General features: G+C 52.3%; 1 protein-coding gene and 1 long non-coding RNA gene across 3 annotated transcripts in view; one reads left to right on the top strand and one right to left on the bottom strand.

Annotated features, from left to right (window-relative positions):
- Positions 1–6064: 6064 nt before the first annotated feature.
- HLX (H2.0 like homeobox) lies at positions 6065–10108 on the bottom strand. 2 transcript variants are annotated; one of them, XM_074988606.1, is made up of 4 exons: positions 9387–10108; positions 8699–8878; positions 8003–8187; positions 6065–6791 (listed from the first exon to the last, which is right to left on the bottom strand). In XM_074988606.1, the coding sequence occupies exons 1-4, from the start codon at positions 9940–9942 to the stop codon at positions 6435–6437; spliced, it is 1278 nt and encodes a 425-aa protein (XP_074844707.1). In that variant the 5' UTR covers positions 9943–10108; the 3' UTR covers positions 6065–6434. The 2 variants fall into 2 exon arrangements, with proteins under 2 accessions (XP_074844707.1, XP_074844706.1); XM_074988605.1 differs by lacking the exon at positions 8699–8878 and having other exon boundaries at positions 9387–10086.
- Positions 6808–25716, top strand: part of LOC142010295 (uncharacterized) — a 29813-nt gene continuing 10904 nt past the window's right edge. The window contains exons 1-2 of the long non-coding RNA XR_012644758.1: positions 6808–7979; positions 22568–22675. This is a non-coding gene — a long non-coding RNA (uncharacterized LOC142010295). The remainder of the gene's footprint in view (positions 7980–22567; positions 22676–25716) is intronic.

Consider the following 25716-nt stretch of genomic DNA (forward strand, 5'->3'; position numbering starts at 1 on the left):
GGAGTTGGAGTGTAAGTTCCCTCCGCGGCCCGGCTCCTTTCGGATCCGCTGGGGACTCCGCCAACTCGCCACGATTCCTGGGCCCCCGAGCTGGTTTTCGCTTTAATTGCACCGGCAGAGTCATCGCCCGAGACAAAGGAAATTCCGGCAAACTTTGTGGACCGAGGGAAGCGTGAGCTGCTAATCGCCTCGCTCGAACAAAACCTACTATCTGTGGTTGCATTTATCTCCCTGGCCATTGCCTGCTTGGATTCCCCGTCACACAACTCTCAGCCATCCGGCTCCTGCAAACCTGGTTACGGAACGGCTGCCCAACCTCGCGTTTGCTCAGCAAGGGATTTCGAAAGGTGTCTGGAGCCTTTCACGCAATTGCCCCATTTTTCTCCCCACCACTTTATGTAGCAGGTTTAATTGGGTAGGAGCAGGAGTTACTGTTGTGACGTTAGAAGAAGTATCAACCTATGATCCGAGAGGATAGGAGATGGAGGAAAATATGTAATGCTATTACCGCCCCCCCCCCAAAAAAGGAGTCAATTAAGGTTAGACTTGCCAAGGGGAACAAGGACGTTCGGCTATTGAACGAGAAGTATGAAAGGAGACTTCAGATTTCCTTTCTAGGAGCCTGCCCAGGTCCAGAGTCGAGAATGCACACTGCAAACGTTGTGCCTGAATGATCGCTGAGGGCTTGCTTTATTTGAGTTCAGTTGTGTTTATTTAAGAAAGTGAATAAAGGTCTTGTGTAAACAGCCATTATTTCTGATGAGCGTTCCGCGGCAATAAGGAGGGGGTGTGTTTTTGTTTGGGGATTTTTTTAAAGCAGAGATTGTGGCAAAAGTTAACATTTTGGAGATTGCAATTTGTCATATGGACGCCAGCCAGTCCCGAAGCGTACACTGTAAGGAGACGTGTGTGGGTAGGCGTGTGAGACAGGGACTCCGAACAAACTCTGAAAACAATTCTGGACACGTAAGCCGGACCTCAAAGTATGTATGTGTTCAGAACTGCGGCTTGAGCCTCCTGAAGTCCCTGGGGCGTGAACTCCACCGTTATCCAGGGGTCTGTGCTCCTTCTCATTTCTCCTTATTTTAACAGGGGCAGCTGCTTGATGACCTCAGGGCGAAAAAAAGAGAATTCATCCCAGCCGAATTAAATGGTGTATACTGTTTTTATTTTAGCTGAAAGCAAGAAAAAATTAAGCTCTAAAAACAAGGACCTGGAGTTATCCCAGTTGCCAGTTCCTCAGTGAGCTGCAAACCCAGGCACCAGAGTCCCTCAGCTCGGTTCTGCTACACTATCTAGTTCTTCTCCCCTGCGGGATTTAGTGAAAGCGGGTTTGAAAAGCTTTTGCTGTCAGGTCCAGCACGCTGAACGCATGGTGGGAGCAGGAGCGCGCGCGCGCGCGCGTGTGTGTGTGTGTCCCACGCCACCAGAGTGCTCGGGGCTGTTTAGAGAATATTGTACACGTCAGTGTGAATAGTCACACTTGCACTAAGTAATTTCCTCCCCTCCCCTTCTCCACCCGCGGCTGATTTGTCAGTTTTCATTTCATTCACTTTTATTTTCTCTCTCTCTGGTACGGATTCCTCCCGCCAGTTCATTTTCAGCATTCTTTCCAGATCTGCAGAAGTGGGTCTGCCCCACGAAAGCTCATCACCTCATAAAGTATTCGGTTAGTCTCTAATGTGCTACCGAGCTGCTTTTTTACCCGTGTGTGTGTCTGTGCCAGGCTAACAGCTTCAGGTCCGTGCCAAGGTCCAGCTCAGAACACGAGTACCTTTTAAATCTGGACCAGTTCGGTATATTTCTCTGGGAAATGTCCCTATTTTGAAAAGGTGTCTTATAGCAGAGCCTGCCTGGTATGCTTGGCTAGGGCGAGATTACTGGTAAGTAATCCTCCAGAGGGGACAGACTCCTGCGGAAATCTCCATGCAATGGGGGTATACGGCAGATTGTCAGAAACATAAGTTTATTTGCAAACTGCCCGGCAGACGCGGCGCTGCGGGGCGCTTGTGTTCCGAGAGAGACACTGGGCTTTGTTCTAGGGGGTGAGGAAAGTTGCTGGGATCAGATGAACAAGTCCGAAAAGGCCCCGTCGTTCATTATTAATTTTATTCCCCCCCGCCCCCCGCACCATGAAAACGGGAGAGGAGAAAAGGAAACTTTCTCCTCTCCCTCCTCGGTGTGATCGACACAGTTCCTCCGTGCTGTGACCGAGCGCCTCTCACCCCGCGCTGCACCCAACCAGCGGGAAGGGACCCCAATGCGAGGAGGGAAAAGGGTCCGGCCGAGGGCCAGAAAAGCGCAGTGGGGCTACGGAGGACAGCCAGCGGGGTAGGCTGGGAGAGGAAGCTTACTTCTATACATTCCCGGTTCCCTCGCTCTGAGCTGGGAGCCAGCGGGGTCGACTCTTTGCTCCACAGAAACTCGCACAGACTGTGCACCAGCTCTGGGTGAACAAGCCCTCGCCTGCTCCACCGTGCATTCAGCCTGCCGGACCTGCCAGCGAAGCCGCCTTCACTACAGCCTGCAGGGGAGACGAACTAGATCGTGTAGCACAACCCAGCTGGGGGACTCTGGTCCCCGGTTTTGAAGGAACTAAGGAACTGGCAAGTGGGATAACTCCAGGTCCTTAATTTCAGAGCTTTGTTTTTTGTTTTTTGGTTTCTTCTACTTTCACTTAAAAATAAAAACAATCAAAAATCTTCAAGCTCAGCCAAATCAGTCTTAAAATAGTCTTACACTTCCTGTTAGGTGAAATAACATATGCTGAGTACAATCACAAAAGGCTCCTGCCTAATATAACAACAGCTCCAAGGCTGAAGGAGAGAGGAAACCAATGCAGCGGCTGCATTTCTCCGTCGTTTTACGTTTTAAAGAAACCCCCTTTCTCCCCTCCCCTGGCAGAGAGCAGTTAAGGGAGAACCATCCTGAGCGGATTTTTGTTTCTGGTGAGAAAAATTATTCTTCCACCGGGCGGTTTTAAAACAAAACAAAAACCCGAACAAAGAATCGAAATGAGCAAACCCAGCCCTGCGAGGCGAGCGACGTATTCCCCTGGCTGAATATTTCCCCAGCAGTAGACGTAAAACCGGCCCCTCAAACTTTTCCCCCACCCCAGGTGTGCAGGAAATGTACAAATGTTAAGCGTTCGGTCGGAATGAACTTCAAGGGTCCGTGACAGATTCCTATGGTGCAGCAGGAATTTAACCCAGGAACGGCCCTTCGGGAGCTGAGCACCTTTCTCGACAATCCTGATTTTTATTCCGCCTGATTGCTCCTCTGCGAAGATGTTATTCTTAAAAGGTTGTGGCCACTTCGCAAGCTACGGCTCTGCGAATGTTTCTTTTCGATCTCTCTCTCTCTCTCAGCCTCTTTCACCCTCTTCTTCTACAGAGACTCTGGCTTCTGTAGTTTATTGTCTCCAAAAGTCACCCAGCGCTGCCTTTCAGGTGTACAGGGGACACTCGCCTTTCTAAAAGTCTCGGATAACTAACGCAAGAGGAGACGGTCGCATTTACACACACACTTTCCGAAACGGCTTAGCCTTTCATCTCCCCTCTGTGATTATTTGGGTAACGATCGGCCGATGATTTGATCAACTACCCCTCCAGACCTGCTCGAGTTTGGTTGGTCGTTACAAAATAAACAGAAATAACGTGTGATGCAGGTTTGCTAAGAAGAAGAGCAGAGATCCGCTAACGTTTAGCTGGAGAGCTGTGCATCATGTAGAGTGAGAAACTCATCCCAGCAGTCATGTAGCCCTTTAAGGGAGACCCGAATCCTTTCTCAAGTGATGAGCTTTCGTGGGGCAGATGCCCCACGAAAGCTCATCACTTGAGAAAGGATTCGGGTAGGGCTACATGACTGCTGGTTTGTTTTGTTAAAATACAGACCCGCACAGCCACCTCTCTCTTCCTACCCGGATATAAACCCGTTGCTTTCAACCAAACTCAGAGCTAACATATGCGGCAGGCGCTGGCTAAATTGCCCCTTTATTATTCTCTGATATTTGAAGTATTTCTTTTTTTTGCTGACCAATAAATGTATTTATGGACGCGAGTTTTCAAACGGATACACACAACATTTTTCTCCGAAATTCCGTGGTATGCGGTACTAATTAAGGTTGGATTTGAACCGTAAAGAAAGCCCGGCCTGAGCTTACTTGCCCTTGCACGAAAACAAAATAGTTTGGTGGGACCAGAGCAATGTCACAGAAAGATCCGCACTCCTTTAAAAGCTGTTCTCCACCGAGCTGGCTGCAGAATTATTGTATTTAGCAAGGTAGAGCAGACGGGCTTGGTTACTGGAGGATTTCAATGAGGAGCACATGGGGGCGGTAGTTTTTCCCAGACCTATTTCCTTGCTGTGCGGTGCTGATACAGCCGGGCGGGGAGCATTCGATTTCTTCTGGACCCTACATAAAAATGCTTTCAGGAGGGTGGAGAAGAAGCGTCGGAAAAATCAAAGCCCTCGGCTTGGACATGCCAGCTCTGGGTCTCTTTCAGAGACGGGAAGTCTCCTCAGCTTCTTAGCCGCTGAGGGGTAATTTCCTCCCTTGCTAGAATTCATTTCCATCCCCCCCTCCACCCACCCTCGGGGGGTACCACCTGGCCTGTGTCCGGCGCTGTGCCCGGAAGGCAGGAGAGAGATGCTCTCACTGTACGACCCGGCTGGGTTTATTTCTTGCTGGGGTTGTGACACTCTCGGCAAGCTCGGGCATACCCCCTCCTTTCGTTTTGCTTTTCTGGGGCAAGACAAGGAAAAACCCTGGCTCCGTTTGCTCAACTTTTCGCCTTCGGGAGGTTACGCAGCGTTCAGCCCCAGCTCAGGGCTCCTGCAGAAGCCACCGAGAGCTTCTCAGCTTATGTGTCACCCTTGGAGAGCCAGGCCCACCACGGGGCTGGAGTCCACCCTCGCCCTGGGTGGGGTCCCCGGCCTTCGGTAGCCAGCACACCCGGGGGCCGAGACTAGAACCCCGCCTCACCCTCCAGCATCTCCTGCTCGCCGGCCGAGTGACCCTGCAAGTCATCAGCCGGTGCGGGGGTCCGGCGGTGGGACCACCCCGGCCCCGGTTTCTGCCTGCCTCTGCGGGGTGTGCGGATTTCAGGCTCCCCGGCGCCCCATTGTCCCCACGCAGGGGTGAGCCTTTGGGGAAGAGGGGGCTTGGGGCCCCCATCCCTCTCGGCAAGGACAGCTGTGGGACATGAGCCCACTGGAGCCGGCAGAGCTCAGCCTGGACCTCGCCAAGAAACGGGCAAGTAGAGAGGGACTATCCTGGTGTGATAGACATGGGAGCCCCATAGCACCCCCCCTCGACCAAGGGCGAGAAGGTAGTACTCCAGCCATGCCCCCTCTCCACCCCGGGGTCCTCCCAGTGCCATCAGGCCAGAGTCCCGCGCTGATAAGGAGCCCAGAGAGGAAACAGCCTCTTGTCACATTACGGGCGTGCGATCCACTTTCCTCCGGAGTGTTGGCCGCTGACTCATCTTAAGGCACCCCCTCAGCCCAGCCGGCCCCGTCAGGAGCCAGCCCCCAAAGAAAACTCCGGAGGCCTTTGGCCGGTTAAGAAGTCATCCAGGCTCCGAAAAAGCGCCGGAGTAGCTGGTTGGCTCCCCAGCCCCATCTGCGAATGGGATACAGAGTAACAGTAAAGGGCCCGGAGTCACCTCTTAGAAACAAAGCAAACGCCCCTGCCCGGCCGCTTCGGAGCAGGAGGGTTCCCCCCACCCCATCTATCCCCGCGCACACGCTTGGCAGGAAATCCAATTACTTTGCTCCTCTGCTCCGATTAAACCGTGCACAAGCACCTACTATATCTGCCGGGTGAGGGAATGTAGGCAGGGCTCGGCCCTCACCCAGCCCTTACTTAGCCGTCAAAGTCATTCCTAAGCGCCTGGACCAGTTTAATCAGCCCGATTCCCACGTACACCGCTGGGAACCGAATGCGAATCCTTGCGGCCGGATTCATCGACTTAACCGGGACCAGGATTGCGGGGCGTTAATCCCCGGGGCAGGGCCGCCCCTCCGGCGAGCTGAGGGCGCTCTGGCCACAACGCGGACAGGGTTATGAACATAGCAAAGGTTTTATTTACAGGCCGGGCCGGGAGCGGCGCAGGCTGCCCGGGCCGGGGTACACAAGCCACCCGGGGCGCTGGCCGAGGCGTGCGCTGGTGAAGGGTGGAGCCGACTCGCCGGCCCTCGCCCGGCTCAGCCGGGGCAGCTCCCCCGGGCCACGCGGAGAGGGGGCCCGGCTCTGTCCCGCTCGCTCCACAAGGCTCGGGCGCTCCGGGATCGGGCCACGCAACCCGCCCCCCCCCGCCCCGCGGATCTCCGGCTGCGGCTCCCCGGGGCTGCCCCCGCCTGCGCTGCTCCGGCATAAATTAGCATCTGTCCGGTCCCGAGTCCCTGGGCTCGGCGGAGCCGGGCGCTCCCCTCTAGAGGCCGCCGCGCGGCGGCTCCGGGCTGCCGGGGCCCGGCGGGGGCGCGGCGGGCAGGTCCGGGCCGGCCGAGGACCTGATGACACTGGTTTGCTGCAGGCCCGGCTCGGCGGCCTCAGTCCGTTCCGTGTCGCTGGGGGCCAGGTCCAGAGACTCCGAGTCGCTGCTGTCGCTGTCCGCCTCCGAGCGGCTGGGGCTCGGCTCCCGGTCCGGCTCCCGCTCCGGCTCCGGCTCCCGCTCCCCAGCAGCCAGCGCGCCGGCCTTGTCGGCCGGGTCCTTCTCCTTCTCCTTCTGGGCCTGCGCCTCCTTGGAGTGTCTCCACTTCATGCGCCGGTTCTGGAACCAGACCTTCACCTGCGGGTCGCCGAGACACAAGAGAGACCCCCGAGATCAGTGGCCGGGCTCGGGCAGGCCGCCACCCCCTGCCCCCTCTGCAGCGCCGCTGCGGGGCGCCTGGGAAACAAGGGCCGATTTTTCCCCCCCGCTGCCTCTCCTCCCCGCTCCTCCGGAGCGCTCCAGGCCGGCCAGTGGCTGGGTCTGGCCAGCCGGCTCCGATTTCCCTGCGCCTCATTCCAAAGGCCCCTTCCCCAAAGATGAACGTATCCTTAAATACAGCGTTATACAGACACCGCCTCTACCCCGGCGCACGCCTGTCCTGGGGCTGCCTCCCCTGGGCCGCCCCTACCCTCCCTCGGACGGTGGAGTGAATTGCCAGGCCAAGCCTCTCACTGAACAGCCTTGGGAAAGGGAATCGGAACAGCCAGATGTCCCGGGCAGGGTATTACTCTCTCTCTCTCTCTCTGGATTTATGAATTGTGAAAGAATCTGCCTCCTTCGCAACATTTGCAAAACGCTGAGAGCAACTCTGCAGGGCTGGGCTGAAAGGACGCAGCCAAGCGGCCCGCTTTCCCCTCCGGCCGCGGATGACTTTTGTTTGCTTGTTTAGGGTGGTTGCAAACAAGAGGGCTTTTTTTATTTCCCTTCTTCTTTTTCGTCCAGGAAACCAAGTCTTGCTCAAGAGACCACAAGGTTGTACAATTCTCTGCACCCTGGCCCATCAAGAGTGGAATCGTGACTTAGTAGCGTTTAATGATTCCGTTTGAAAAGAAGTTTTCACTTCCTCAGCCCCAGGGATTTCATAATCCAAACCAGCGAGAATTAAACAAAACAAAACAAAATCTTATCCTGTGTCTCCTTCCAGAAAAAAAGAAAACACTGCCTCCTGCAGCGACCTGCACTTCAATAAAGCTCAAAATTACCGTCTCCCGCGGCCTATTGGCTTTCTTGCTCCTACTTCTCTGCATTTGCCAAAACAAACGCATCGGGCATATTACGTAAATCTCTGAGACCCGGGGCTTTTTCCCTGCGAGGAGATACACGCTTGGATACTGACACATGAATTCGCAGCTTCCCTAGGAAAATACAGCGGAGCGCACTCACCGGACGGTTAAACGACCCCGTAGCAAAAGGAGAAGCGGGCGAGAAACACACATTAATCAAGCTTTGCCCGACCGGACTTAAGCGATGGGAGGAGAGGAAAAGGTAAAGCCCAACGAGGCTCTTACTTGGGCATCGGTCAGTCCCAGCATCGCGGCCAGCTGCTTTCTGTCGGGTTTGGTGACATATTTCTGAATTTCAAATCTTTTCTCTAAGCCCTTCCTCTGTAGGTTGGAGAAAACAGCTCTGGACCAGGAGCGCTTTCTTTTGTACGTTTGCGGCAAGGTGTCTTTCGTTAAAACGGCATAGGGACCTGTTGAGTGGAAAAGAGGGAGAAGAGAGACAACCCGGGTTATTTGCATTATGCAGGGGGAGAAGTTTTAAATGAGTTACACAAAACAGGGGGACCGGTGCGTGCAGGGGAGGCCCAGTGGAGGCCACCAAAATGCCACCTCCATAACACAGCTTCCGATTTGCACCTGAATGTACCGCATCTTTTTAAACTCCGGTGTGTTTCTTTCTTTCTGTCCCTCCCGGAGCCTACTCTCACTAGCTAGCGTTGGCGTTCGCGCTCAGTTTGTTAGACGGGCTTGGCCTTCCCACACGCAGGCCACCTCCAGGATTTTCCTGGTCGACGAGATGCCAGAGTGGGACCCTCCCTACAAGAGAAACTTCGGGTGTCAAGCCTCTGCCAAATCTCTTTGGGGTTAGCGCTCTGATGCCCTGTAAGGGCGCAGGGAGGCCAAAATCAGCTGTCTAGACTGTGCAGGCCCTGTTGGTAACTGACTTGTGCCAGGGGTGGGTTTAAGAGGGAAGGTTTGTACCTGGAAAAGTGTCTTGAAACTGGTGCTGAACTGAATTCCTTGAGTTTGTGTTTAAGGGACCCAGAATAGTAGAGGCCTCGTTAATGGGATCTAGAGACGCGAAGAACTGGCCGGCTGAAGGCTGCAAGGTGGGGAGATGAACCCCAGTTTGGCGGCTGGCAGTTAATAAGGAAGTCAGATCTGTGAGCACAGGAACAAGGAGAGCTCTGTTATATTGCAATATAAATCCACACACCTAGAAGCTGCTAATGACTTGATCGGATTTCACCTAGGGAGTCCGTGTGGGAGCAGGGGCGGGGGTGCAGTTGCTTTTCTACTCTCAGGCACAACGAAGAGGCCGGGCGGTGGGGAAAAGCCACGCGTTACAAGTGCCCGGGCACGAACGCATAAAGCAGGGAACTCGATACAATTGTTTCCCTCGGGCGAGGCAGAATCTTCCCCTAGAACCGGGATCCCTCAAACAATCAGAACCGGTTGTCCGCGTGTGCACACGCAGCACGAGGAAACCGACTGCAGCAAAACCCTTCCAAAATGTGCGCGGAGGGATAAAAGCAGCGTGTTCTCGGGGGTGGGCTGCAGCTTAGCGTTAAGGGACCCGGCAGGAGGAGAGCCCACCGCATTGCTAGGAGTGGCTTGTAAGGGTTAAGCCCGGCTAGGAGCTGACAGCGAGAAAAGCTCAGATCTCTACCTCTCAGCGTGTTGCTTTCCTTGACTTTGGGGTCAAACTCCGCGGACAAAATGCGATCAATCCCAAATTTCAGATCTTTGCTGGAAGGAGGCGGCGCCGAGGCATGGTGCGTTTGGCTCCCGGGCAGCCGGGCCAGGGTCGGGGCGCCGCTGCTGCCTGCCGCTGCCGGCGATCGGTGCTGCGGGGGCGCGGGGTGGTGGTGCGCGTAGGCGGCGGAGAGCGGGGAGAGCCTCGCCGGGAAGCCGGCGGGGGTGTCCGGGGCCACCACCGGGGTGGGTCTGAGCGGGGAGCCGGCGGGGTGGAACGGGGCGTGGGGCTGCACCGCTCCCAAGTGAGCGGCCAGGCCGGCGGCCGAGCCCCCGGGCAGGCTCTCGGCCTCGGCGGCGCCGGCGTGCAGGATGTCGGCGATGCAGAAGGACGGCTTCTTCGCCACGGCGGGATCCAGCGGGAAGCAGCCGCCCGCGCCCGGCCCGGCCGCGGAGCAGTACGCCGCCGCCGCCGCCGACCACAGGCTGAAGTTGGAGGTGTAGAAAGGGGCCAGGCCGGCCGTGTACATCCTGCCGGCTCTGCCCCGCCCGAGGGAGCGCGCGGCGATCCCCTCCGAGCCGGCCGCCGCGAGCCGAGAGTGGGGCCGCTCCTCCGCCTGCCGCGCGCCCGGCCGCTCCGAGCGGGGAACCCACCCAAAACAACCCCCCGCCCGGCCGGCCGGCAGGCCAGCCCGCCTCCGCCCGCCCAATGGGCCGGGGCGCCGCTGTCAGCGGCGCCACCGCCTCCGGCTCTTCATTGGCCAGCCGGCAGCCAATCAGCGCAGAGGGGCGGGGCCGCCGGCTCCTTCGTTCCTCCCTGGGGCCGCGCGCGCGGAGCTCCGAGCGCTCCCAGCCCGGCGCCGGGCGCAGGCTGCACCGGACGTTCCGCTCTAGATGCCTCGCTCGCCCCCCACCCGCCCGCGCCCCACGCCTCTGCGTGCCCGGTCTTCCCTCTGCCGCCGCGGCTCCCTTGATAGGCCGGGGTGGGGTATGAACGCCTGTGCACCACTGCGCTTATCCATGCCCCTGGGGAGACGGTGCAGCCGCGCAGGACAGAACTGACTTAAAGAAGGGGATTGGAAAGTCTGCTCTCACCAGGGCCCGCTCCCCTTCCCCGCCTCGGCCAAATGGGCTAAGGGGCCGGCAACTCGTCTCTGCCTGCTTCTGTCCTCGGCTCTCTCGCCCTGGATGCGGCTGGGCTGTCCTGCACGCGGGACTGCCAGGCTGCAACGGTGCCGCTCGGAGGTCCGTTTTAGCTACCCGTGCTGATTGCAAAGGGCTTCACGCAAACCAGAAAACGCCTTGCTAAGAGCGAAAACCTGCCCTGGGAGAGTTTCAGATTAGGGGCGTTTCCCGACTTGGCAGGTCTGTAGGGGAATGGAGCTTTTAATAGCAAGAGCAGTAGATGTACTTAGGTGAATTCTGCCCCGCTGCTTCTGGGCTCCGTATAAGTAATAGTGACACATCTCGGAGACAATGGTACGAGGGACACTTTTACTGCGTGCTTTTCTCACGAATGCGCTTACACTTTGCTATTTTCTTCCTAAGTTCCCTGTACAGCAAAGCAAATAAAACCAACATGCTGGAGCGGGAAAATAAGTGACTATATTTTCTGCCGGGAGTACGAGGCTTCAACGTACCTGATGCGTTGTTTAATAACCAAATTCCCACCTGCTTGACTGTGGGAAAAGGTTTGATTTTTACAGCCTCTTCTCATGCAAGGACATTTTAACCGCTCCCCTGCACTGAATTGTCACCGCCCGTTGCTTCAACAACATCAAAACGTTTGCAAACTTCCCAGCGTTTTCGCTCAAAGTGAAGAAATTCAAACTTTTTTTTTTCTTTCTTTTTTCAGGTCTAACTTGCCAACACTGGGGGGAAAAAAACCTGTAATCTCACATCGTCGTATTTCTCGGCCAAGTGCCAGCACAAATAAGAGACGTGTATTTACGTGTGCGTGCTCCCCTCGGTACAGATAACACCTTGCATTGATTTTCAACGAGGCTAAGCAGAATAATAATTGCGGCTTGATGGATTGGGAAGCACAGCCGCAAACGAAGGGCATTGGGAGAAACGGGAGATTAGACTGGGACGTTTCGTAGTTTTGCACATGTAAAGCTCTGGCAGAAGAGGCGAACTCCCCCTAAGCCCGCCTTGCCAGCTGCCCCAAAGCCCGTCTGTTAATTTCAGCCAGACGGAAGCAGGTTTGTCGGTCTATGTTCAGGAAAGAATAAAGGAGCGGGGGGGGGGTCTCCAACAGGTTCCCATCCGCGCGCAGGAAAAGAGTGCGTACAAACGCGGTTGTGCCTTCGCGGCAGGGCTGCTGAGGAGCAGTCAGCAGAGGAGGAGGCTTTGCTTTCCTAAGCACGGCTCCTTTCTGTCCCTTGCTTCCCATCGTGCGGGCGGGGCGGTTTCTCACGCAGCTTAGCAAGGAACTGGCAATGGCCACTTCCAGGGGGCCAAAGACGGCCTGGAAACCCCTTTATCGAAACAGCTGTTCAGAGCGAAATACTCCAAAGCAACTGCCAGGGCTGCAGGGCCCCTTTCGTGTGCATCAAATACAAGTCCTGGCACCGCAGTTAGCAAAGGTTTACCCAGGACGCCCTGGGATGCAGCTGGCACAAGCCTGGAGGCGGTTTACAGCTGCGCATCGTTGTTACGTGAGGAATAGGTCTGATCGGAAATAAGGTCAAACTTTGAAGCGCGGCGAAGGAGAAGCCCTTTCTCCCCGGGGGGCTAGGAAGCAGGGCGTGCGACACAGAGCTGAGCCGCGGGCAACACTAAAGAGGCGCCTTCCAGGGCATTGGTCGGAAGCGTAACAAGAAGGCCGATGGCTTTTCTTTTCTACAGCGCATCCTTCTGGCTAGCCGCCGCGATCCACGGTCAGGGATGAAGGGCTCTGTCGACACTTACCGGGAGTGTGGATGGCCGCTGTGCAATTTTAGGGTATGCCAGGTGCCCACCTAAAAATCGATTTTGCAGCTGTGGACATGGGTGTCCGTCCTCGCTGCAGAATGCGGATGGGCGTGCGCCGCTGGCCCACCTGCCTGAGTCCTTGCAGCTCGCAAGGAGTCCTGGGTTAGACACGCATCCCAGAATGGGCCATTTCACACACGCATGAAACAGCAGCGCAGAGGATTGAAGCTAAGCTTTGGATGTTCTGTGGCTCCTGGAGACCTAGCCAAGGGTTCTCTCCAGAACTAACTCAGGCGTGGGGTTCAGCTTCTGCTGGTTTTTTCCCCTCTTGATTCGGGGCCCTGATTCCCCCCTTGCCTTGGTCTGGGTGCTTCTCAGCTCCCTCACACTGCTGGCAAATGGTCTGACTCTCCCTTCTTGCCATGGCTATTCAGCTGGAGGTACACTACAGCGGTCCTTCCACAGAAGTCCTTTTGGAAGAGCTCTTCAGAGAAAAAAAACCACAGCAAACCAACTTCTCTAGAAATTTCTCACACAGAAACACACACATCAAAACATCGACCCACTCTTTGGATAGAGAGCAGCCACACCCCTGCTGCTGTTTCAAAGGAAGGGACCAGGAAAGGCCAGGGGTGGGAAAGCCCTTGCTGTGGAGGACTACACTTTTGAAAAAAGGGCCCAGAGGCATCTACACAGCTGTGTCTACTCTTTCGAATGAGGGACATCAAAAATGCAAACAAGGTGCAGATTTGCGTCTCTGATGCTTGATTTGCATATTCTTCTTTCAAAAGTAGAAAAGTGGTGTAGTCAGGGCTCTTTTGAAAGTAAACCCCGTCTTCGAAAGAACCCTTCTTCCTATAAACTTGTTTATAGAATCTTTTCTACTTTTGAAAGAAGAATATGCAAATCAAGCATCAGAGATGTAAATCTGCACCTTGTTTGCATTTTTGATGTCCCTCATTTGAAAGAGTAGACACAGCTGTGTAGATGCCGCTGGGCCCTTTTTTCAAAAGTGTAGTCCTCCACGGCAAGGGCTTTTCCACCCCTGGCCTTTCCTGGTCCCTTCCTTTGAAACAGCAGCAGGGGTGTGGCTGCTTTCTATCCAAAGAGTGGATCGATGTTTTGATGTGTGTGCTTGTGTGTGAGATGGGGTTTACTCGAGAAAAAGCCGCGGCTACCTTGCTTTTCTCCGAAAGAAGCCCTTTCGAAAGAATATGCAAATGGGGCTCCAGAGATGTAAATCTGCACCTCATTTGCATTTTTGACTTCCCTCATTTGCATACCTCTTTCCAAAGAGGAATGCAAGTGTAGACACAGCCCACCTGTTTTTTTTTTCCTAAAGAAGCTCTTGGGAAAGGTGCTCTCCCACATCTGGGCAAGGAGGAAGCCTCCGGAAAAGTGCTGCAGTCTTCCCATTGAATATCGACAGAGCGCGTTCTCTGTGTAGACACGCTGTGGGATTTTTCAAAAGAACCCCGGCTTTTGGCGGGGGGGGGGGGGCGGGAACTGGCTAGCGTCGCCCTAGCCGAAGGCAGCAAGTACTTCGGGAACCTGGACTTCCAGGAGAAGAGTGATCGGCCCCCACGCCAACCTTGCTCTGTAGTTTCGGTTGGAGGCGGGCTAGGGCCAAGTGTTCGGCTGCGCCTTTATCCTTTAGGACAGAGGCAGGACCCTGCTTTAACCGCTCTGCAGCAAAGCACTGCAGTCTGGGCCGCGCCTTGTGCGGGGGCTGCTCTGGGACACAAGCCTGGTGCTTCCCCGGGGAAGGCAGGTGCAAGCACCCCCGGCAGCAGGCCCCCCACTCCCCAGGCTGCAGCCCGGCTGCCTCCTTCGCCCAGGGGCTCACCCAGGAGGAGATCTCCGGCCCAGCGGCCAACCCCCCCTCCCCGACACACCCGCCGGGACAAGACGGCCGGAGTCCATAGTCTCCCCAGGTCCTAGAAGTCGCCTCCCCGGCACCACCCCAGCCAGCAGCGATGCTGATGCCTGGCGGGGGGCAGCCAGGGCTGGTGCGTGGAGGCCAGAAGAGGGGACCCCCCGTCCCCAGCGGCCGCCCCTCTTCGAGGCCAGGAAGCCCCTAACCCGAAGCATCCGCTCCCTCGTCCCACGGGAACGGCCTGGGCTCGCGCCTTGGCCCTGCCTCGGCAAGACGCCTGCTCCGGTGGCAACCTCCCTCCCTCGGCTGCGCGCACCGAGCGCCGCAGAACCCCAGCAAGCGGCGCCTCCCCCTGCGAGGGCACCCGGCCCCGCCCGGCGGTGGGGAGCCGCTCCCGCCACCCCCGCCCAGGGGGGCTCGGCCCCGCCTCTGGAAGCCCGGAGGGTGCAGGAAGCTCGGGACGCGCTGAAGTTCAGGTCATCTCCTGTTTTTGATCGGCTCCAACTCGGGCTAAATGAGCGGATGTGCCTGCGAGATCGGGCCCGAAATAGAAGCGGCTTTCATATTTTCGGATGCAGCAGAAATCCTTATTTCTTCCGGCGCCCGACTGCATAATGAGCGCGACCGCTTCCCTTTTCAATATTTGTGCAACTTTATCTCGCCCAGCAAGTTGCTCGGGTGACGCAAATCCGCCGCTGGTCTATGACAGCCCCAGGACTAAAGGCAAGGAAATCCAGTCCCTGCGAGCAAGGAAGCCAGAAAGACGCAGCTGGCACTTTCCCCTTTCATCTAGCTTTCCGAGGGCACCCGTGGCCCAGGCTCAGGAGAACTGCTTTGAGGAACTCAATGGAGAAGGACATGGCTGAGGGTGGCCCAAGAGGAGGAGAAGTGATTTAACAATCCAAGCTGCTCCCGCCTCCCTTCCCACAAGAAACAAGATTATGAACTCAGTAGAAGCCCTGCCTCTCTAAAATGAGCTCATGGTCTCCAATTCCTCTACATTAAAGGCAGATCAGTGTGGGCAACATTGCATCCGATTAAGGAGTCAAAGAAATTGGAGAAGTGCGTTGGAGTTAGAAATCCGTTTCCAAGCTCTGAATTCTGCCTTGATTTGTGTGTCTTCCTTTGTACTCCTTACTCATATTTTCTCTAGCTCCTTGTGCACATATTTATTTCATGCTCTGTGAACACACACATGTAAAATATATTTATTCACACCCACACCAAGCCTACTGTGAGCACTGCATCAGAACTAGATAGCTGGCTTGCTCTAAGCCAGTGTCACTGTCTCTCGAGAAATTGCACTCTGGTATCTTCGGGAGGAAGGAAGAAGAGTGTAAAGAAAGCAGGAAATATTATTACAATCAGGTAGTTTTGAAGAGGAAGAAAAACCTAATTTTGAAGGCTGAGCGGGCAGTTATATGCCACCTGCACGATTTCCCCAGAGCTATGGTCAGTGTTGTGCTGGGGTCAGGCAGATAGTGCAGGGCTGGGAGGAGCGGGTTAGACAATTGGGAAATAGTCTGGGGGTGTCTGTACTTACAAGGGGATCAACATGCTGTGATCGAGCTTCCAGGGATCAATTTTGCTGAGTATGTGAAGAGGTGGTAAAATCGATCTCTCTGGGCTCGGCCCTCGATCCTGATGCTCCAGGATGACGATTAGAGTAAGGGACATTGGCACCTAGGCGAAGATCCCTGGTCAACATCAGGGACGAAAGTCGATTCTGATTCCTCCACTCTAGCTATGCAAAGGGCCTGGCTAGAATTGCATATCTGAGATCAACTTTGATCCCTAGTTTAGCCCAGGCCTCAGAGGGGTAGACCTGTTAGTCTGTAGGTTGACAAATAACAAGCTGTCCTGTAGCACCTTAGAGATGCTCCAAACGCTCCTCTGAAGTGGTTTGATAACCTAGTCGCTAGAGGCCATGTTGCCAGAATAACCTGGGAAGCAGTAATTCTTCCAGCTTCCATCTCGCTGAAAACAAAAACAAAAACCAGTAACCTGCTCATCCAGCTTAGAGTCTGACCTCGTGCCAGGGAAGGATTGGCTTTTTTTTTTTTCTACACCTGGGTTCTGAGGATCTTGTATCCTAACTGCGGATGATCTGAATTTTACACAGCTTCGTGTTTCTGTCCCATTGTCAGGGATAGCCATTTATAATCTGGTTTGTGTGCATGTGTGGGAGGGGGGTATGAGTTTGTGACTGAAACACTTCAGGAACTTCCACGTTACTAACCCAGCAACACTCCAAAGAAATCGGAACAAGTACAGGTTGAACCTCTCCAGTCCAGCACCCTCAGGACCAGAGGTCAATGTCAGCTAGCAGCATTACCAACACTTCCACTGCTTATTGGGCTCTGAAAACATTTGGGGTGAATTACAGCTAACAACAGGGTGGAACACTGAGAACCAGGACTGGTGTCTGTAAACAAACTATATAAGCCCACGGTAAACTATCTGGCTAACTAAAATCATGCTTGATTACAGATGGATGTTGCTGGACCAGCAAGTGCTGGACTGGAACTGTTCAACCTGCAAAAGACGAGAAGTAATTGGACAGTCAGAAACCACCTGTAGCATTTGCAATGTTAGAGGGAACAAGGATGCTCTGAAATAAGCCTCACTGCGAACGTGTGGCTGGAATAACCAGTTGCTACAACAGTGTTTCTCAACATTTTTCATAAAGTACTCCCTTTAAAAAAAATCACATGTACCCCCAGACTACTCTTGCCTACAAGGGTACATGTACCAACAATTGAGAAACATGGTCCTAAAGCAATCTGAAGTCTTGAAAAGAGTGCCATTCAACCTTTCCAGATTACTATACCCTTTTCAGGAGTCAGATTTGTTTTGCATACACCAAGTTACACCGCACTTAAAAACTACCTTACTTACAAAAACATGCAAAATATCACAGAACGCTACTACTGAAAACTTGCTGATTTTCTATCATATTATTATCAAATAGATTAATTGAAACAGAAATATTGTACTTACATTTCAGCAAAAGGCAGATGCAGGAGTAGCAACAAGGCACTGCCTGAATGAACTTTCTTAGTGGTTTTTTTGTGTAGCCTGTTGTAAAACAAGGCAAATATCTAGATGAACTGATGGAACCCCTGGAAGACCTCGGCGTACCCCCACGGGTATTCATACCCCGGGTTGAGAAACACTACGCTGCAACATGCTAATAGGGACCTCAGGTTTATCCAGGCTTAGCGGAGCCTGGACCTCAGAGCCAGTCATTGGGGAAAAAAGAAATCTGTTCTGTGGCGACACCTGCTGGTTAGCTGTTAAAATTAATCTAACTGCAGACAACAACTAGGCCTGCTGACACAGAAGGTTTCTATAAACAGTTTTGACAAACACCTGTTTCCTGCACAACCCCACTAAAAGGGCATTTCCTTAAGGTCTAAACAGCCTGGACCAAGACAGATCTTTTGGTTCTCTACATCATAATTCAAGTTTATTAGATAATTCCAGAGCTGAGTTGCAGTTTCAGCTGCTGATGAAACAGACATAAAATAAAGAAAAGCAAGAGATCTTTGAGATTCCAGTGATTTCCTATAAACCTCTGTCCTCAAATCTAATTGCTACCTAGAAGCAAGTAGTTAGTGTTTTCCAGCTGCATAGGCAATAGAGACTGGCTACTTCTGAAAGTGAGCAGCCAGAACGGGCACTTACAAGTGTGTACAGGAGCAATTTGCCGCAAGGGACAAAGATCACTTCTGGGGTCTGATCTTCCTCTCTTCTCATTAGTGTAAATCATACATAACTGCATGGAAGTACAAGGTGTGATGTGAGACCCAATGTACTTACTCCAAACAGGGCAGGCAAAGCCCATCGTGAGGCTCTGCAATTGAAAGGAGGTCACAAGAATAACAATAGTTGCTGACGAGGTATCTGGATTGTTTCTAGAAATAAAATATTTCCCTCAGCTAATCACCTGTATGCCACCTTCCTCAGACAGGAAGGACAAGATATTGTTAGCAGTATTTTCCCAGAACCAAAAATGAATGGGGGGGGGCTAGCTTGTAAATCCCTTCACTTTTCAACGTCCATTTATTATTATTTATTTAGTATTTAATTTGCTGGACACCAATCGTGTGTTCTGTGCTGACCGGAACACAGAGGAAGGCATGGTAACTAATCTAAACACCCATGTAATATCACCAGGACGCACACAGAGACTGAGTCTGCTTATCCCAGGATAAACCATTGATTGCAATTTACATGTGTGAGAGAAGTTTCAGGACCATATTGTACCATGAGACTTGTGAAGAGGGAAGTATCACGGAGACATATTGATATGAGAGAAAACACTGATCTAGAGGGAATACAGATATATTAGCCATGACAGACCCCACCATTGGTTGTATAGTGGATTAAAGGAGATGGGCTTCTTAAAAGTGCCAAGGTATTGTCACATTAGATTAGTTAGGGTTCTCACTTGGGGCCAAGTGAGGAGCTATGCCAGTTTACACCAGCTGAATATTGGCATTGCATGAACCGAAGGCAATTCTGACATTGCACCACATAGCTGGGGATCTCAAGGCACTTTACCAATGCATAATAACTCAGGTAGGTGTTTTACCAGTTTTACAATGATTAAAGGGAAGCATAGGAGGGTGTAAGATCAATGGATCTGCTGTGATTCTGCTGCAGAATTTTTAAGGGAAAGTTACACAATAAGCTAGTGATGCAGATGGGACTAGAACCCAGAAATCTTAACTCCCAGGCTCTTCCCCCCTGTGGTAGGCACAGTTGGCCTAATTCACTGTTCCATTATGCAGTACTTTAAACACTTGTGGGGGAGGGTAACATAATATGCACCTGTTTTCCAGAAAGAGGCTCTAGAAAAATACTTTGTTTTGGCTACGTTAAAAATTTCCAGAAATAGCTTTTCTTGACATGTTCCAATGTACCCACGATTCAGAGCAACGACCTGAAATTTGGAAGGGGGTGGCCTTAGGGATCAACCTTTGGCCAAATTACAAATCTTTGAGAAATAGCAGTTCACATATGCGCAGCAGAGACCTGCTAGATCTTTGGAGATAAAATCTCTACAGATTCGGTGCACACTGATTATGCCCCAGACCTTCACAGCTTGATGGGCTCACCAGACCGTGTGTGCACCATCACAACAGAGCCATTGAACATGCTCCGTCCCCTCAAAGCTTCTACACGTGGCCAGAGAGAACATGTACCACCCCTCCCGCCAGAGAGAGAGCGTATGCTCCAGCCCAGGGCTATAAGGGTGAAGCTGGACTTCCGCCCTATGTGGTTTGAATGACACCTCTGCTACCTCCCAGGCAGCATGGAGAAGGCAGCCATCTGGCTTGAATGCAGGTAGGACAAAAGCCAGGCATGAGAGGAGGGGAAAAATTGACTGGGATGAGGATTCTTAGAGGGACTTGGACTTGGCGGGAGACAGAAAGTAGGGCTGGGAATCAGAGGGGAGAATGGGATTGACTGGGAAAGAAGAAGGAGCCCTGGATTTGCGGGGACATTGAGGCTGTTTGGGCACTAAGACTGGCAGCCAGTGGAGGGATAGCAGGATCAGGCTGGTTGGGTAAGGAGACTGAGAGTGGGGGTAGGAGGTTGGGGAAGCTGGGTCTGGAAGCCATTATGGGAGAGAATGGGACTGGGCACCAGTGAGGGAATAGGCTGGGGAGTGGGGACGGGGGACCAGTGGGCAGGAGTAGGGGAACACTGAGACTGGCTGAGAAGGTGAGGGAAAAAAGGTTCCTTCCTCAGACAAGGAACCAGGAAGGAGAGGTGGGAAAAAGCTGATACTGGATAAGGAGACTTAAGCTGCGTCTACACGTGCACGCTACTTCGAAGTAGCGGCACCAACTTCGACGTTAGGCGGTGAGACGTCGAAGTCGCTAACCTCATGAGGAGATAGGAATAGTGCCCTACTTCGAAGTTGAACGTCGAAGTAGGGACCGTGTAGACGATCCGCGTCCCGCAACGTCGAAATTGCTGGGTCCTCCATGGCGGCCATCAGCTGGGGGGTTGAGAGATGCTCTCTCTCCAGCCCCTGCGAGGCTCTATGGTCACCGTGGGCAGCAGCCCTTAGCCCAGGGCTTCTGGCTGCTTCTGCGGCAGCTGGGGATCTATGCTGCAGGCACAGGGTCTGCAACCAGTTGTCAGCTCTGTGTATCTTGTGTTGTTTAGTGCAACTGTGTCTGGGAGGGGCCCTTTAAGGGAGTGGCTGGCTGTTGAGTCCGCCCTGTGACCCTGTCTGCAGCTGTGCCTGGCATCCCTATTTCGATGTGTGCTACTTTGACGTGTAGACGTTCCCTCGCTGCGCCTATTTCGATGTTGGGCTGAGCAACGTCGAAGTTGAACATCGACGTTGCCGGCCCTGGAGGACGTGTAGACGTTATTCATCGAAATAGACTATTTCGATGTCGCAACATCGAAATAAGCTATTTCGATGTTGGCTGCACGTGTAGACGTAGCCTTAGGCTGCATCTGCACTAGGAGATAAAATCGATTTTAAGTCAGTTAGCCTGATTTTTCCAAGTCCTCACTGTAAATTCCATTAGCTCAATTTATGGACCACGAAAATCGACATAACATCACAATCCTAAAATCATAGTAACCTGACGAGCACAGCGTTCAGTTCGAATTTAAAATGCCAAATGAAGGGAAGTGAGAATGTGCCATGTCTTTACATCAAATTTGTTAGCCTCCACACTTGTGCCGCATGTGCCCCACAATGCACCACAGTTCTCCACTCTGGCCTCTTACATCTCCACTGTTCTCAAGTGTGAAGGAATTAGGCAACAGAAAGACCATTGCAATTTGGCACCTGTAAGCCCATGGTGGTAGGGTCATGAGAGGCTGAAACATCTTCTTTCTTTTTCTTTGCTAGGAGCACAACTGTGGGGTCTGCGTTTCTGTGCATACCCCTGCTAACTGCCTTTTTTTTCTGCGCTGCCTGCCACCAGCCACAGGCCCCCTGTACCATGTGTCAGCTCGGCTGTGGGTGGGGTCATGCTTGTCTTGTAGGGTGAGAAACTTCTTTTCAGCCATTTACCTGTTGTCCTGACTCCCACATCCCCTCCCTTCCCTCTCCCTGGAGGTGCCATACAGTCTGGAACATTCCCACGCCCAGCCACATCACTGCTCGATCCTGAACCAATAAAAGGACGTAAGGCTCAAAGTGCCAGGCAGCTTGCACGCAGTGAGGGTCATTATTTTCAGGGGCTGGCTGTAGCCGGGGGTCTTTTAGCCACCTGGGGGACATCTCCCTGGGCCGTCATGATTTTTGGGGCTTGCTGTAGCTGGGGATCTTTTAGCCACCCAGAGCCATACATATGTCAATGAAGGCAATGTGTTAGCTATACAATTACCACAGTTGTTGAAGTAAGGCTCACAGCAGGGAATTTTCTTATCCTTACGGTCTTCTTTTCCAGGTCCAAACCTGGCTGCAGTCTGGGGCCTTTTAGCCTGATGAATCATTCGAGTTTCAGTGTAGCAACCACATCTACTTAGACATAAGGGTCTTCTTTGGTAGGAGGCCTAAATGCAGATGCAAGTTCCTGAAAGAGCCTCTCTGGGCAGTCACAATTTTCATGTCTGTCTACAGTGTACTGTCTTTTAGCTGCCCCAAGCCATGCATGTTTCGATGAAGGCAATGTGTTAGCTACAAAATTACCACAGTTGTTGAAGTAAGGCTCGCAGCCGGGAATATTCTTGTCCTTAGGCTCTTCTTTTCCAGGTCCAAACCTGGCTGTAGTCTGGGGTCTTTCAGCCTGATGAATCATTCAAGTTTCAGTGTAGCAACCATCTCTACTTCAGCGTAAGGGTCTTTTTTGGTAGGAGGCCTAAATCCAGATTCAAGTTCCTGACAGGGCCTCCGTGGACGGTCATGATTTTCATGGCTGTCAAAATTGTACTGTCTTTTAGCCACCCTAAGGCATTGCTGATGATTCATTTGAGTTTCAGTGTAGTACCAGTGTCTACTTACAGTCCTCTTTCCCAGCAAATGTAAATCAATATCCAAGCCCAAAATAAAGCCTAGGCACACTGTTTCCATGTAGCACCCATCCCTACTTAAACATACTCAACATGGCAGGAGAAAGAGGGGAAAGAAATGTGGAAAGATGCTGTCACATACCCACATCCACTTGTGGGGCCAGAATGCAATGGGGTTCAGGGAACTGTGGGATAGGTTCCCACAATACACTGCTGCAGCACTTGATTTAAGCTCGATTTACGCTATGTGCGTGTGGCAGCAGTAAGTCAATTTTGTGGGGAGCATATGGGAAGGAGAAGATGCTCTAAATCGAATGGCTAAAACCCAGCATTAAGAAATCAATTTTAATAAAATTGATTTTATCTCATAGGGCAGATGCAGCCTACGTCTGGGAGCCAGGAGGAGAAAGGGGAGAGACACAAGAAGAGGAACCGTATGACTCCTGCCCCATTAAATTCACAGGATTTACAGTGCTCAGGTAAAGTCCTACCTGATCCGCACTCTTCAATCCCTGCTCATGAGATAGAATTGTTCATTTCTGCAGCGCTTTCCTTTAGCGTTCATCACTAGAGTATCCGAGTGCTTCACAGACATTAATTACTTTATCTTCACAACACCTCTGTGAGGTAAAGGGGCAGTAATAGCCTCATTTTACTGATGGGGAACTGAGGCACAGAAAACTTGAGGTCCAAAGTGCCCACTAATTCTGGGTGCCTGAGATGGTTTAGACTTTTCAGAGTGTTTAGCTTTACAAAATAGTTTTTATGTTCAAGCACAGCTCCTACTGCCTTCAGTTGCTTTTGTGAGTTCTCACATTTCTGAAAAACAGGCCCCAGGGTCTCAAATTGGGCACACAGAAAATGAGGAGCAAATAGGTAGTGATGCCTCTGAAAGTGTGGTTTGACTGCCTCGGCAGGCATCACACGGGAACTCTCTGGCAGAGGCAGAACTAGCATCCCATTTTCCAAGGCATTTGACTGTCTTAACCATGAGACTCGCTATTCCTCCAGTCACCTGCCCCAGCCAGTACTGAGTACCCATCTTCTACAAAAACATGACAGAATCCTCCTGGCAAAATTCACCACTATGGACAGGACCATCCTTAGGTATATGCAGCTGCCTATGCCTAGGGATGCCACCTCCCCACAGGATCTGGCACTCCAGCAGTGCCCAGACCCCACTCCATGGGCTCAGCCCCCATCCCCATCCCCATCCCCCCAGCTGTAGACTATGCCCAGCCCCCCCCACCACACACCACTCTGTGTGTGCACATGTTTGTGTGTGTGCATGCGTGTAAGTGTTGGGCTGTGCAGGGCACCAGCACTGGCTGGGACAGCCCTGACAGTACAGGTCCATCCTGTGCACCCAACGAGGCCAGGGTGCGGTGGAAAAACGAGTATGTAATCATTGTCACGGTTTCAGGGTAACTGCACCTATATTACCCCTTGAGGGCATCCACTCCAGGTTTCTGGCTTCCAGACATCACTCCTTTTGGACACACGGCTCCATGCATGTCACTGATATTTTCTATAAGCCAGTCTGACTGAGGGTCAGCACTTGTGCTGTGCTTTCTCTCCAAGGGCTCTAGACAGCACCTTGCCAGCAGTTATAAGTTACCACATCTTCTAAGCAAGCACATGTATTCTTAAGGTAAAAGCATTACAGAGAAAACTCTAGAACAAAGATAACATTAACGTGGCACACATTAAATGGATTAAAAATGGTCTGCTGATAAGTCTGAACATGTAACTGCAATAGGGGAACGGTCTGGGAGTGGGAGGGTTTTCAGTGGGGTCCCACAGGGACTGGTGCTTGGCCTTGTTCTATTTAACATTGTAATCAATGACCTGAAGACAATAGAAAATCATCACTGGTACAGTTTGGAAATTGGTAGAATGGTAATAATGAAAGGGTAAGTCACCGATTCAGCATGATTTGAATTGTTTGATAAATTGGATGCAATATGACTGTATGTTAATGTGTATGTCTAGGAACAAAGAATGTAGGCCATAATTACAAGATAGGGGACTGTGTTCAGGGAAGCAGCAACTCTGAAAAAGATTTGGGGGTTATGGTGGATAATCATGGGTTCCAATGTGACGTTGTGGCCAAAAACTCTATTGGTGACCTTGGGGTGCTTGCACTGGGGATCTTGAGTAGAAGTAGAGAGATTAGATTGCCTGCGTATTTGGCATGGGTGTGCCCACTGCTGGAATAGCATGTCCAGTTCTGCTGCCCACACATCAAGCGCAATGTTAACAAATAGCCAAGGATTCAGAGAAGAGCCATGAGAATTCCAAAGATTAGAAAAGATTCCTTAGAGCAGTGGTTCCCAATTATTCTGCATCACATCTTCCCTTACCTCTACCCACTCCCTTTCTCCACCCACCAGAGCTGGGGCCAGGTGCAGGGCTGTGGCTCCATGGGGTGAGCCAGACGTGGGTGTGGGGGCAAAGGTGGGACTGCACTTGGAGGTGAATCTGGGGGCGGGGCAGAAAACAGAGCCACAGTCAAGGGCCAAGGCTGGAAATGAGACCGGGGCCAGTAGCAGAACCTCAGTCCATGGCCAGCTGCAGAGCCATGGCTGGGCCATGGTCAGGAGTCAAGGCTGGGCGAAGGACACAGGACCAAGGCACCGGACCAGGAGCTGGGGCTGTGGCTGGGGAGGAGTGGGGCTGGGTGGCACTCCTGGCTGGCTTTGGCCCTGCTGCACCCATCTTTCCCCTGTGTTCCTCTGTACCTCCCTGAGGCCATGCCCACCTCTTTGCAGACCCCTGCGATACACTGATATACATCAGGAACAAAATCTATTTAGTTTAATGAAGAAAAGGTTAACTGTTGATTTGATTACAGTCTCTCAACATATATGTGAGGAAGAAATAGTTAATAAGCGACTCTTTAATCTAGCAAAGCAAGGGATAGCATGAACCAACCGCTGGAAAGCGAAGCTAACCTCTTTCACACTAGAAATAATGCATACATTATGAACAGTGAATGTAATTGACAGTTGGAACAATTTACCCAGGGGTGTGGTGGAGTCTCCATCAATGACCATTTTTGAAGCCAGATGGAATGTTTTTCTAAAAGACGAGCTCTAAGAATTATTGTGGGAAAGCTCGTTAGCCTGTCTTGTACAGAGGTCACACTAGATGACCTCAGTAGTCCCTTCTGGCCTTGGAATCTGTATAAAAATAACCAAAGTTCCTATGCACATTCTAAAAGCTTATCCAAGGTCACCTAACAGTTTTAGGGTGGCCCTTGTGGGCCCAAGTCTTTCCAACTCTTCCTTAGGGGTTGACAGATTGTTCTGTTCAGTTGCTGGGTCAGAACTGAAAAAAAAAAAAAAAAAGCAGAGTCCCTATGTTGTCTGTTGGTATCTGAAAAAAAAACCTACGGGTATCACTCTATGCAAGTCTCTTCAGTGGGTGCTACCGCTGCAAAGCGTTTACAAGCTGAGTGATTCACTGTAATTGCTCTCTGTTATATTTAGTTCCTGGATGTGCTACAAATGCAAAAGCA

The sequence above is a fragment of the Carettochelys insculpta genome, chromosome 3, assembly GCF_033958435.1.
Source record: "Carettochelys insculpta isolate YL-2023 chromosome 3, ASM3395843v1, whole genome shotgun sequence".
Lineage (NCBI taxonomy): Eukaryota > Metazoa > Chordata > Testudines > Carettochelyidae > Carettochelys > Carettochelys insculpta.